The sequence below is a fragment of the Rhinolophus sinicus genome, linkage group LG06 (assembly GCF_036562045.2).
Source record: "Rhinolophus sinicus isolate RSC01 linkage group LG06, ASM3656204v1, whole genome shotgun sequence".
Taxonomy (NCBI): Eukaryota; Metazoa; Chordata; class Mammalia; order Chiroptera; family Rhinolophidae; genus Rhinolophus; species Rhinolophus sinicus.
In genome coordinates this window covers 154,668,205-154,682,637 of record NC_133756.1, presented here as the reverse complement: position 1 = coordinate 154,682,637, position 14,433 = coordinate 154,668,205, and the positions used below count along the sequence as shown (strand labels likewise).

General features: G+C 37.8%; 2 protein-coding genes and 1 non-coding gene across 4 annotated transcripts; 1 reads left to right on the top strand and 2 right to left on the bottom strand.

The window, feature by feature from the left end:
• Positions 1-6,286: 6,286 nt before the first annotated feature.
• LOC109439401 (olfactory receptor 4S2) lies at positions 6,287-7,249 on the top strand. The gene has a single exon (XM_019719702.2). It carries the CDS (start codon positions 6,302-6,304, stop codon positions 7,247-7,249), a length of 948 nt encoding a protein of 315 aa, XP_019575261.2. The 5' UTR covers positions 6,287-6,301.
• A 3,775-nt stretch (positions 7,250-11,024) lies between these two features.
• Positions 11,025-11,154, bottom strand: LOC141572575 (small nucleolar RNA SNORA18). The gene has a single exon (XR_012497899.1). It is a non-coding gene; the product is annotated as a small nucleolar RNA SNORA18 (small nucleolar RNA).
• Positions 11,155-12,989: 1,835 nt separating this feature from the next.
• Positions 12,990-14,433, bottom strand: OR4C16 (olfactory receptor family 4 subfamily C member 16). 2 transcript variants are annotated; one of them, XM_074337157.1, is made up of 2 exons: positions 13,521-14,433; positions 12,990-13,006 (listed from the first exon to the last, which is right to left on the bottom strand). In XM_074337157.1, exons 1-2 carry the CDS (start codon positions 14,431-14,433, stop codon positions 12,990-12,992), a joined length of 930 nt encoding a protein of 309 aa, XP_074193258.1. The 2 variants fall into 2 exon arrangements, with proteins under 2 accessions (XP_074193258.1, XP_019575260.2); XM_019719701.2 differs by lacking the exon at positions 12,990-13,006 and having other exon boundaries at positions 13,501-14,433.

Here is a 14,433-nt window from a genome sequence, read left to right as displayed (position 1 = left end):
AAAAAATTATTTGAAAAAGAAAAGTTTCAGTTTATCATGTTTTAATCCCCCCAAGTACTTATAGCATTTCTGTACGGCTTTCTTTCTTCCTTTTCTCTTGTCACATCCATATCCAAAGATTGAGCTAATTTTCATGTGCTGTGTGAGCAAAATAAATCCTAATAAATGCATATTGAGGGTTTGCTATGGATCATATATGAAGTGTTCTCATTTAATCTTCACAAGGACCCTATGGGGTGGACATTGGGTCCTTATTTTACCCATGAGGAAACTCTGTAACTAACAAGATAGATATATACTAAGCCTACGGTACCAGAACGGCTGATATTACCAATAAAGGTCAGGAGGATAACTCATTCTAGGGGAAGGGAAGGAGTGAGGACAGGAAGGGACATATCTTTGATTTTGTAGGTGATGGCAGTGTTCTATTTCTTGATTCATGTGCAGATTACAAGGATATTTCCATTGTAGCATTCTCTCTCTCTCTCTCTCTCTCTCTCTCTCTTTCTCCCCCTCCTCCTCCCTTCTCTTCCGCCCACCATAAAAAAGACCATGTGAGTACACAGTGACAGGGTGGCCACCTATAAGCCAAAGAGAGAGGCCTCACTAGAAACCAGCCTTGCTGGCACTTTGATCTTGTACTTTCAGTCTCCAACACTTCTTATCTCTTGTCTTTTTGATGACAGTCATGCTTACAGGCCTGAGGTATTATCTCATTACAGTTTTGATTTGTATTTCCCTAATGATTAGTGATTTCGAGCACCTTTCATGTACCTTTGTTGGTCATTTGAATGTCTTTAGAAAAATGTCTGTTCAGTATCTTAGTCTATTTTGAATTAGGTTATTTGCTTTTTGATGCTGAGTTCTTTATATATTTTGGATATTAACCCCTTATCAAGTAGATGGTTTGCAAATACTCTCTCATTCAATAAGTTGACTTTTCATTCTGTTGATTGTCTTTTGTTGTGCCAAAGCCTTTGGTTTCATATAGCCCTATTTGTTGATTTTTGCTTTTGTTGCTTGTGCCTTTGATGTCATGTCCAAAAACTTATTGCTAAGACTGATGCCAAGGAGTTTTTCCCTTTTACTACTAGGAACTTCATGGTTTCAGGTCTTACATTTAAGTCATAAATACATTCTGAGTTAATTTTTGTGAGTGGTGTAAAATAAGGGTCCATTTTATTCTTCTGCACATGTTTATCCAGCATCTTTCTTTCCCCCATTAAATAGTCCTGAATCCTTTGTCAACTATTAGTTGACCATATGTTTCAGGTTTTATTTCTAGGCCCTTCATTCTGCTCCATTGAGTTATGTGTCTATTTTTAAGCCAGCCCCATAGTTTTGGTTTTGTGATTCCAAACTACTCACATTTGAATTAAATTTTGTGGTTATAAGCCACTAATTTTTGGCTTAGTGCTGTTTGTCAGTACACAGCAATAGGTAATTTATATAACCACTCAGTTCACACAAGGCAGACAGTGGAAGATAAACTGTGGAATTTCAGGAGACTGTCACAGGGTGGAGTTCTTAGGAGTTCTATGTCTAGGGGATGCAGAGACTTCCTGAACAGCAGTGACAAAAAGTTTTCTATTCACATCTCTTACCACTAGGAAAGAGACACAACACATGATGGGAAATAACATATTGTACGTAAGGGTGCTACTCCAAATCATTTATTATGTGATGGTAGAAACTGCTAGTCTTCAGTAGGATTCACTGACAAGGGCAAAGCAAGGAAGAGTCAAATCCCTTTGAGGTGGAGGTGAGTGTCGCCTGAGAAGTTATGCAACTGAGAGCAACTGAGGGAGATCAAGCCCAGCTGACTGGAGGAGCAAGTTGATGAGTGTCAGTTATCGCTCTGAGAACAGCTGCCACAGTAGGAAACACAGCTTGCTTTTCTAACCTACTGTAAGACTTCTCAGGAAACTAGAAATGGCCGCTGCCTTTTTCTTTTTTTTTTTAAGGAGGGCGCAGTTCACAATGGCCCATGCAGGAGGATCGAACTGGCAACCTTGGTGTTATTAGCACCATGCTTTAACCAACTGAGATAACCGGCCACCCCGCCACTGCCTTGAAGAAGTTCACTTGTACCTCTGATCTCCTTTCCTTTCATGGAAAAAGGTAATGTATTTCATTCTCCAATAAGACCCCATATCATTAGAAAATACAATCTTGAGATTATCATGCTAAATGAAATAAGTCAGACAGAAAAGGTTGAGAATGCTATGATTTCATTCATATGCGGGATTAAAACTGAAAGCAACAAACAAAACCTCATAGACACAGACAACAGTTTAGTGGTTACCGAGGGTAAGGGGTGAGGGGCGAGGGGTTTGGTGGAAGAGGGAAAAGGGGTTCAAATATATGGTGATGGAAAGAGAATTAACTTGGGGTAGTGAACACAAAATACAATATATAGATGATATATTCTACAATTGTACACTTGAAACCTATATAATTTTATTAACCAATGTCACCCCAATATATTTAATTTTAAAAAGAAAATACAAATACATATAAGTTGTGAACTAGACTGGACTTCATTACATGTCACCCAGGTTTCTGTACTTGCCTTGCTTATAGCCAGACCTGCCCTAGCAATGGCCTGCACTTCACCATGATACAAAGAGAACACAGATGAAGACATGGGAACTATTCTCCATCTTTAGGTCAAGCAGGGGCCTGGCTTGATAGGACCTTGGCTCACACCCATGTGGGCACTTCTGGAATCCTTCCCCCAGAGATTCTCTCTTGTTGCTGAGGTGGCAGGTACTGTGTGACATGACTGTAACCTAGATATGTCCAATGGCTTTCCCTTCAAGCTGGCCTCCTGCTATGAATGCCCTGATACTAATTTGGACTCTGTCGTCTCCTTCCTGTAACTACAGGAAGGATCCAGTGACATGGCCAGAAACTGCAGAGAAAATGGCCCACTGGGAGGTGAACTTTGGCCAGTGGGATAGACAGGGGAATAGATGGATACAGTTTCCCCTCTTCTTAGCTATTTACAGATTGTTTGGAAAAGAAATACATAGTTTCTCTTAAAAAGTCCAGTGAGATCAAGAAATCAGCTGTGCTTACTACCATGTGGTAGGCAGCTCATATGTTCCCTCTAACAGTTTCAACAAGTAAGAGTATGGCATTCGGATATTGTATGAAAAAGGAAGAAGGAGATAATATGAAGGTAGGTAGGAAGGAAAAAGAAAGAACAGCAAGAATGAAGAGAAAGGGCACAGTAGGAATAGGAAATGAATAAGAAAGAATATTGGTGGTCAAGAGTCAACCTTAAAGGTTAACAAACAGACAGTAAAAGAATAAAAGCCTACACCACTCTTCACCCCAGGTATCGGCTGGAAGTGAACTTGCCACCTATGTCTCCAGAAATCAGCAGAGATTCAATTAAAGAAAAGCAGGGAACTCCAAGAGCATTATTGAATCCACTATTTTCCAATAAAATGGAACTTTCAAAAGAGTAGGACGATTAAAATTCAAGAGAGTAATACCCCAAAAAGAGATATTTTAATATATTATACTAAATATCTTATAATTTTATGTATGTTTAAGCATATTAATTCAATGAACAAAATAGCAATCATAAAACAATTCTGTTTACCAAAATGCTTTGGATTAGTGTTATGGTCCTAAATGTAAGAATTCATTCTGTTTCCAATATAGCAAATGAAGAAAAATTTTAAATATTTTTTAACAAATTGAAAGGGCATCTGGAAATTAAAACTCATTGTTAGTTCCCTGATGTGGTTCTGCTTAAGGAGGGAAACTAGTGGAAAGGCTATCCCCAAGGTCATTAACATTTTGCATCATTCTCTTTGAAGAGACGTTATAAGAAATAGAGAAAAGACCATTTGTTGCCAAAGATACTGTGAAATGGCAAACTCAGTAGGTGAGAGACAGAACCTGAATAATGAAGACTTGATTTGTACCCGCCTTTGAATTTTTAGGATCGGCAGTTCTCTAGTAGTAATTATTCTCAGAGCATCATTCTTACTTTATTTTGGACAGCGGTACTCAAATTATGTCAGGAGAGAGGAAAATAAAGCAAAACCCAATCCCTTTACAAGACTGGTGAGCTTATTTTTTTCTTCTAAAACTAATAGAAAAAGTGTGTAAAAAGGGGAATTCAATCAAAATGTTGCATTTTGAAAACCTGTAATGTAATTGCAAGACCCTGTTCTCAGAAATAAGGGGAGAATAAAATTATTAGGATGATAAGATAACAAAGTGTATCTAGACATGTCTGAGATAGCGTAGCATGACTGTGAATAAGAAATAGGAATACTTTCAAAGGAACTTGAGACACTATCATGTTTGAAATGCTCAGAAAGTGGAGGAAGGAATTCTTTGAGATGGGTCTTGATTCAAGGAGAAGGAAAAATTCTTCTAGAAGCTTATGGTGTGGACAACGGAGGCACAGTTCCCAGGCTTGTGTTTAAATACTAGTTTCTTCTTGATGAAAACCAAGCAACACAATTCACAGTTGTCAAAAACTGCTATGATTTGAGCTCTCTTAAATTGAGGGGTTCTCGCTGGAAAAGTCTTTTTTTTCTTCTTTTTTTTAAATTCAGAAGGAAAAACCAAAGGAGAATGAGCGTGTAAAAGCAGGGGGATGTGCTTGAGTCTGCATTTGAATTGTTATTATTGCACTTATCACTATTATTATTATCACTACTTTGTACTGTATAAGAGACGGTACACCTATAATGACTTTCTGTCAACTCTATTATATGGACCTGAGGAAACACAGCCCCACAGTTTCCCAAAGCTAGACGTGCCAGGCACAATATTGCTGCAAAAGGAGAGCTGAGAGCACAGAGTTCAGTAGGTGTTACAAGCACAGAACTTGCCAGAGCTTGAAGGAATGTGGTCTCAGCTGGACAAAATTCCTAATTAATACCTAGACACTGTGTAATCTTATTCGAACTTATAACTAAAAGAATCGTTTACATCTGTGACTTGGTTTGATGGATAACTTGTACACCCTTTTAATCAAAACTATTTCACATACCCCTTTCCACACATAGTGACCTCACTAGAGTGCCTGAAATTTCACCACTGAAGATTCAACCATTTAAATTAAACATTTTTCTCTTCCTAAACCCATTTAAGGTATCTTTCAATGATGACCTCTTCCAGAAATGTTTAATTCATCCTAAGATGTAGACCTAATTTAAACTAGCATAAAACTTGAAAGATTTAAAATGATGCATGAAGAAACAGTGAGATGAAGGGTAGAATCCTTCCTTTTTGTCTGTCTTTTTCTTTTTTTTTAAGTTATCAGACAAATGTCTAGAATACAAAAGCAAAGTATTTCCTGGGGAATCCTCAAACGCTGAGTTTGAAGATGGAGAAATTACCAGCAACTTCACTTCCCCTCTTTTCAAATCAATCAGGTCTCAATGTGTCCCCAGAGGTTTCTTTTATAGCTTTGTCCTCTATTACCTCTGCTTCCTTACCAGGGTTTTAAGGCTATTCCAGGTCAACAGAATCTATTTAATTTCATCGTAGAAATAATTGTTAAAATGATAGATGACAGTGAAGTTAAAACCTCCTCATTTCACAAATGGGAGAACAGAAGCCGCATGAAGCTAAATGACGTATCTGGAGTTGTAGCACCATTTTTTCAGAACCCAGGTTGTATAATGTTGGTCCTCTTTCTACTACAGCGCACAACCTCTTGACTATAAGAACTTGCTATCAACTAGCAGACCATAAATTCATGTACACAAAGTCAGAGTTTTAGAAGTTTCAGAACCTGCAGAGTTCAGCCAGGCCCAACTACTTGAACACTCCTGGTAATATTCAGAAGGGAAAATGTGAGTAGATGTTTTTGTTTCTGTGTCAAAAAGAAGGAACTTTTCCAGATATATAAATGTTACAATATCCCCAAACACAGAAGTTGTTTCAAAATTAGGTTGAGTGCGTTATACAGAATAAGAACTAAGTAAATCTTTAGCGACAGATGAAAAAAACCTTAATAGAAAGTGAGGGAGGTAAGACTCTTGATTAGATATATGACTAAGAGGATTATACTTTCTCTCTCTGGACTTTGTCCCCTCATCAGAGGTGAATGAATGAGCTATCCTATTGACTTAAGATGGTCAGAATATGTGCACTTCAATTGCTTTAAGAGTGTATGCCAACCAACAGTAAGTACTTGTTTTTTCTATTTTCAGCTACTGTGATTATCCATGTGTTTTGAGTTAGAAATAAATGTTGGTCTTTGTTATGTTTTCCTTTCAGATAATTTAATTGTCTTGAGAACTTGGCCCGCTAGACAAATTCCATGGAAAACATAAACAATGTAACAGAATTTGTTTTCTGGGGTCTTTCTGAGAACCTAGAGGTTGAAGAAGTGTGTTTCGTGGTGTTCTCTTTCTTCTACACAGTCATTCTCCTGGGAAACCTGCTCATCATGCTGACCGTGTACACGGGCAACCTTTTCAAGTCTCCTATGTATTTCTTTCTCAACTACCTGTCTTTTGTGGACATTTGTTACTCTTCAGTCACAGCTCCTAAGATGATTGTTGACCTGTTAGCCAAAAGCAAAACAATCTCCTACGAGGGGTGCATGTTGCAACTCTTTGGGGTGCATTTCTTTGGCTGCACTGAGATTTTCATCCTTACTGTAATGGCCTATGATCGTTATGTGGCTATCTGTAGACCTCTACACTATATGACCATCATGGACCGGGACAAATGCAATAAAATGCTGCTGGGGACCTGGGTAGGTGGGTTCTTACACTCCATTATCCAGGTCGCTTTGGTTGTCCAACTACCCTTTTGTGGACCCAATGAGATCGATCACTACTTCTGTGATGTCCACCCTGTGCTGAAACTTGCCTGCACAGATACATATGTTGTTGGTGTTGTGGTGACAGCCAACAGTGGTACCATCGCTCTGGGGAGCTTTGTTATCTTGCTAATCTCCTATACTGTCATCCTAGTGACCCTGAGAAAACAGTCACCAGACGGCAGGCGCAAAGCTCTCTCCACCTGTGGCTCCCACATCGCTGTGGTCATCATCTTTTTTGGTCCCTGTACTTTCATGTACATGCGCCCTGACACTACCTTTTCAGAAGACAAGATGGTGGCTGTATTTTATACCATTATCACCCCCATGTTAAATCCCCTGATTTATACAATGAGAAATGCAGAAGTAAAGACTGCAATGAAGAAACTGTGGGTCAGGAAGGTTTTCTCTGAGAAGCTAGTGATAAATAATAGGAAGTAACAATTTAAACTGCATAATCTCAAATGTTCTCATCTGTGCAATGAAGACAATACCAACAACTTCACAGGTTTCATGGGAGGAACAAATGGGAGAATAACACATTCTACAGGAGCAAGGTATTGTTTTTCATCACCATCATTAGTTTATTTGTTCTAATATTTCAGAATGAGATCATGTTCTGAAATATCTAGGGCAGAAAAATCTTATTAATCTCAGAAGCTCAGCATGATCATAGTCAGCACCATTATTTTCTCCTCCCTATTTTTGCCTTTTTGCCATTTCCTTCCAAGAATGAGAGTCCTGTGAAGTGCTTAAGGCTGTATTCTAGTGTTTAGAACTGTGACTGGTATATATTACGTACTCGCTATGTATATGTTGTATGAACAAAAGAATAACAGCGATCAGAACTAAAGCAGTTCGATAAAAGTCCTCCAAAACAGAGTGAAAATTAAATCCAGTTAAGTTACAATGGAAGGGGAAGTGTGTGCAGAATGTGAAAGAGACAAAACAAAGGCTTAAAAAACAAAGCACTTGTTCTCATCCTCTGGTCTTGGGGAAAAAAAGCTTTTCCTTTCTCTAGGACGCATATTTTTTTTGACCCAAACAATAAGGATATTGAAAAAAATTGCCTCCAATTTCTCCCTTTTAATTGTAACATCCCATTAATATGCTTCTGCTGACGCTAATCTTGTAGTTTGTAGCCTGTTATCCCTATTAATGTAAAGCAATTAACAGGAAAAACTAAAGAAATTGAATGAAAATAAATCCATCTGTGGTGAATAGGTGACTAGGACTCAATCAACAGAGTGAATAGAATTTGCTAAAATGCATGGTTGGGAACCGTATTTTCTCCAATGTTCAAACCAAGCAGTCTGCTGAATACAGGGAGCCATTTGTCACCACTTCCTGACTAACCTAACCTGATTGCCAGCTGTGCATTCCAGAAAGACTCATTCTGAACAAACAAACATGCCTTTCTAGTGTGAACTGATGTTTGCCCTGGTGATACTCCTTCATTTCATACGATCTGAGCTTTATTTTTCTATAACAAATGAACATGGCACTGAGTACCTCTCTGCAATTATCCCACTGTCTTTTCCACAAATCTGATTATTCAAGTTACTGCCAAGTTATTGTGAGTGTGTGTGTGAGTGTGTGAACTTTATGTTAAGAACTGTACATAGTGCTTTAAACATTATCTCTGTTGTTGATAAAGTCACAAAATTAAAGAAAGGAAAGATCAAAAGACAGCAAGACATCTGGATTAGAAGTTATAATTAAGAAATCCTTGCCCTGGAACCATACAAATACGTTCATTGGCCCAGCTTGGACCTATACTCATTGGGTCTCCATGGGCCTGCATTTGCTCAATTTTAAAATAATGACATCAGTGCTTCTCAAACTTGGCTGGTCATTGGAATGATCTTGAGAGATTTTTGAACAGATAATATATTCTAAGAGTTTGTATTTGAAGAGTTTCCAATCTAGCAAACCAGGGATAAGGGGTATATAACATCTGTCTTTGTAGCAAGGTCCTCTGGTAATTTTTATAGCCAATGGCACATGTGGGAACTTCAATTTGGAAACACTGGGACTAAATAACACTTGATGTTCTTAGAGCACAAGAAGCCTATGAGTCAATAAAATACCAAAGCCCTACCTTTGGATATATACCCCCATCTGTTCTGCTAACCAACACAAAGGGAGCTAAACTTGAACTGAATTTAGAAAACTGGGAAACAAATAAATGTAATCCACTTGATAATCTTTTTCTCCACAATACTCTCCTTTATGTCTTTGCACTGAAGTCTTGACTATCCAGGAATTTTAGTGATATTAGAGGTCAGAAGTCCCTAAGAAGGTAGAAGCTGACAGGTTCATGACTCTCAAAGACCAAGCGGAAGATATGAAAAAGTATCCAAGTTTCCACCAGTGACTTTATAAACTTATTCTGATTCACAAAAGTTCCTCAGACTCTATCCCAGTCACAGGAACTCAGAGAACCTCTTGTTTCTTTGTAAAAAGATGACCAAGAATCATGAGAAGTGAGACTCTTCCCAGTTTCAGTGCAGCGAAGTCTGGTTAACAACATCATTTTAATTCACAGATGCATGATCACAACATTGGCTGCCAGCTTTGTAGTTTTAAAACCTTGTTACAAGATGGAAGATGTGTTCACCACCCAGGGTCAGTTCTTCTTCCATCACCATACATGTGATCCCATTTAAGCTCACTACCACCCCACCCCCCACTTACCCTCTGACACAATGTGATATATAGATGATGTATTACACAACTGTACACCTGAAACCTACCGTGTTTCCCCGAAACTAAGACCGGGTCTTATATTAATTTTTGCTCCAAAAGACGCTTTAGGGCTTTTTGTTCAGGGATGTCATCCTGAAAAATGATGCTAGGGGTTATTTTCTGGTTAGGTCTTACTTTTGGGGAAACACTGTATGTACTTTTAGTAACCATTGTCACCCCAATTAACTTTAATTACAAAAAAAAAAAAGATGGAAGATGTGACTTTGCTTAGTGCCTTCACTGCTGAAAATAAATGGCAACCCTTCTCATTTTCCAGATAAATAAATTAGTTTACTTCATAGTGGAAAACTGAAAATATGTCTCCCTGTATTTTCTAATGGTTGTATTTCTGTCCCCTGGTGTAGCATAAAACGTGTTGAACATGTTTCCATGCACTGCTCAATTAAATATGTAAAGATAGTTGTCACCTGCCTCCATAGGTCTTCCTTTTTCTCATTTAAACATATCCAGGAGATTAAAACATTTATCACATGTCCAAGTCTCCCTTCTTTTCCCACTTTTATAGTACCTAAGTGGGAATGACTCATTTTGATCGTGTTCTGATATATCCAATATTTGCATGGTGATCAGCTATGTTTTGTTTTGGCTTTGTTTTGTTTTGTTTGAAGTAAAATGAGACCTCACCATTTCATACAAATCTTCAAAATAGTCTTTATTCTAAAATTTTATTATAAAAAATCCACAAGTAAGTGTACCACAAGGTAGAGAGAGACATACAACACTGAACTTCCATAATAGTCAATGGTACAGTGAAACATCACATGTATAGAATATAAAATTTCAGTGTCAGCAAAGATTAAGATACCACTTCTATTTTATCCATGAGAAAAATCAGAGCTACATGAAGTACATTGGAACCCACTGTTAGGTCTGAAATGAAGCTTAGTCAAGCCCAACCTTTACCAGCTGAACCCCAGCTTACACAAAGACGCATGCACAGGAATTAAATGCTTATTGTATAGGCCATGGATTTTGCAGTGGTCTTCTCCATGGCATTATTAAGCTGGCTGATCAGTGAATGGAAGTATACCATTCTGTAATGCATGTAGACAAGTATCTAAGAACACTTGTAATAAATAGGTTTCTAAAGTAATATCTTTCTGAAGATGTATGCTAGAAAAACAGACATTAAAATAAATAAATGCATGTCATATTGCTATGACATGACAGTTGTCATGTCGGTCAGTTCTCAATTCTTTTAGTTGGTGTTTTTTTAATCTTCACTGGAATATGGACACACTGATTTACATACTTTAAAAAATCCCCAACTAGAAAATTTGGGATCTAATTTCTTCACACAATTTATATTAGGAGCTTTTATTTATGAATTAAATTCAAAATCATATTCACTCCTAAGCTACCATACCCAAGAACAGTACAGATTTTTAACATAGTGCCTATACCCAAGATAAAAAATTGACTCCTAGGTCTTTCATACTTTTAGTAGCTCTGCCTTGTAGTTCATTCCACAGATTTAACAAATAGTTCTGTGAGTAAAGCCATCAACAGAGTTTCTCAATGAGGCATTTCCAATGATTTGAGTCTGCAGAAAAAGCCCTATCGGGACAGACCTCAACTCCAGACATATTTTGCCACACCTTCAAGATCCATTTTCATGGTCAAATGCTCCCCTGGCTCACATTTGTCCACAGTAGGCATGTCCTGCAATTCCTTCATGTGTATCATTTCTTCCTAGAACAAGATTGAACTTTCCTGCGACTTGCCCTGGTTACGTGTTTGGAAGTGATAAGGATTAAAAGAAAGCTCATGAGGAGAACAAATATCATTGCATGACAACTTCTTCAAAGGAGGGGATGGCATGGTGTCTAGGCTAAGGAGGACTGTTCTTTCCTCTCTTCCAAGGGAGAGGAACCATGAGAATGCAAGATGTGTGACTTCATGGTTCTCACTCTTCCCCACACAAATGGGTCTATTTTAGATCTCAGAGTCTTACTCTTTCCCTATCAGAACATTGACTTCAACAAAAACAATCCTGGTGTGTTTGCACCTTCAGTCATCTGTGCAGCTCTATCATCTTTATTATAAAATTCGGGACCAGAATAAGATCATAATCCCTGTCTGGAAGAGATGTGGCCACATTAGCCATGGGATCTCTATGTTAAAACATGTCCATCAGACATATTACATAGAGTGTATCTGGGGAGGCACCTAAATTGGATCCAGTAGGCACTGCTTTTCATATTTTTTTGCTTTGAAATAGAAGAAAACTTCAACTAAAACTTTGCCCGCTGGATTCTACTACTGCGCAAACCTTACAAAAGCAGAATCCAACTGCAGCAGCCGTGATCAATGATAAACTGTTCGATATGGATTAAACTTGAAATTTACAAAATCTGAAAAAAAGAGTGATATATATATGTCACTAAAGTTCTCTGTGGAATTCACAGATTTCCATTCCTACACAGAGACATAGATTACCATTTCTCAAGCTAAAGAAATTCTAAAGTTCCTTATAAAATAAATTTAATTAAATCTAGCCATCTTAATATAATTTAGTAATTTATAAATAGAAATAAAAATGCCACTGGAGGGTAAGGGGGGAGGGGGTGGTAGATGAGGGTAAAGGGGATCAAATATATGGTGATGGAAGGGGAACAGACTCTGGGTGGTAAACACATATAGATGATGTATTACAGAAGTGTACACCTGAAACATATGTAACTTTACTAACCATTATCACCCCAATAAACTTTAATTAAAAAAAGAAATAGAAGTGCCAAATATGTGTGTATATATATATATATATATATAGACTTTGTGTACAAATAAGTAAACAAATCAAAATCAGAAACTTTCTTAGTGATAATGTAATTAGAGACTGTGGTATTGACAGATGGTGACAAAAGGTAGTATCCAGCTCAATTTCATTAATATATTATTCATCCAAATATCTCAGTCTCTCTCAAGTTACTCTCCATTCTGGATTGTTTCAAAACTCACTAAAATAATTCATAGCTGTTATGTAACTCTGTTTCAAAGCTTAAAAATTATCTGGCTTATAATATTTTTGTTGAATTAGTTATTATTTTTAAATTCCCTACCATCAACTATTGTACTTTTATTTCTAGCCCACATAAATATATCTACCTTAATTTGGGCCACCTATGCCATAATCATAACTCAATATTATAGATAAGTTATTCTAATTGGTATGATTCAAAAAAACATAATACTTCCCCAAATTTGAAGGAATCATTTTAGGAGAAAAAGGGAATTTTTACAAAAAGAATATTGAATATGACCACAATAGTCAAAAACCTTCCTAGGATAAAAAAAAAGACTCCCTCAAAAGGGTGAATTTTCTCACTGTGTTCTGTCACTGTTCTAGAAGCATCTAGGTAAACATGGAAATAATTCAAAATGTAATCCCAAGAAATAGAAGGGAGATTACCTAGATTATGTAAATTGATCCTTAAACTACAAAGATCCTACTATTATTGAATCTGGTGCCTTTTCCTGAGTCAGGAAGAACAACCAACTTGAAGGTCCATGGTCAGATATTATGAAAATAGAGTGTCTAATAAATAAATCATTAGGAAGGAAAAACTGACAGGCTATGGATATAAGCATGCAGAAGTGTAACTATAAACAGAGAACACCAGATGTCAACATGAAGAAGGGCAGTGAAAACACCAGATCAAAACCACAGTGACACTAGGCAGGCAAGAGAGGCAGAGACGCAGCGGTGGTTTTACTTGGCTGTTTGTACCTGGTGCTGTATCTTCTTCTACTTAAAAATGACTCGACACTACCTAGTGAATGTGTTCACACTGCCTATTTTCCTGAAGAAACTAATTCTCATGCCCAAGTTAGGATTGTGTTACCTGCACAATAAGAAGATAATATTCTCTATGGACTTCTTCTACATCAATCAAACTCTGAAGAAATATGAAAACTTCCATTCATCGTGTGCCATCTGAAATCAAGTTCTTGCTCCATAGCTTCCTCATGGCATTTTTCACTTCTGCGTTCCTCAGGGTATAAATCAGAGGGTTGAGCAAAGGTGTTCCAAGGGTATAAAACACAGCTATCATCTTATCCATGGAGAAAGTGGTTGCGGGGCGTGTGTATATAAATATACAAGGACCAAAGAACAAGACGACCACGGTGACGTGGGAGATGCACGTGGAGAGGGCTTTTCTCCTTCCTTCAGCACTGTGGTTTCTCAGAGAATGCAAGATGATAATATAAGAGAACATCAGCATGACAAAACTCACTGTACAAATGGCCCCGCTGTTGGACACCAGGAGTAGATTGATCACATAGGTGTCTGTACAAGCAAGTTGCAACAACGGCTGCAAGTCACATAAATAGTGATCGATTACATTGGGACCACAGAAAGGTAAACTTAAGGCCAGAAAAATCTGAGCTAAAGAATGTACACAGGACCCCACCCAGGCCACCGCCACCAACACACCACAGACCCGCCGACTCATGATGGTCATGTAGTGAAGGGGCTTACAGATGGCCACATAGCGGTCAAGGGCCATGAGAATCAGGATGAAGATCTCCAGGCAGCCAAAGAAATGGAATGAAAAAACCTGGACTATGCACTCACTGAAAGAGATAGTGGTGTTCTTGAAAAGGGCGTCCACAATCATTCTCGGGGCTATGGAAGTAGAGAAGCAGGTATCAGATAAGGATAAATGGAAAAGGAAGAAGTACATTGGACTTCCAAGTGTCTGGCTGGTCTTGATAGTAGTAATAATCAGAAAGTTACCCAACAACGTTCCCAAATAGAAAAACAAGAAAGTGACAAACACTATTTTTTTCCTAAGAGGATCCTGCGTCAACCCAAGCAGAATGAACTCAGTCACATTATTATTCAGCTGCAT

Bases quoted from the DNA above. Each gene is read 5' to 3' on its own strand.
- LOC109439401 (XM_019719702.2), top strand. From the start codon at position 6,302: ATGGAAAACATAAACAATGTAACAGAATTTGTTTTCTGGGGTCTTTCT.
- OR4C16 (XM_019719701.2), bottom strand. From the start codon at position 14,433: ATGCAGCTGAATAATAATGTGACTGAGTTCATTCTGCTTGGGTTGACG.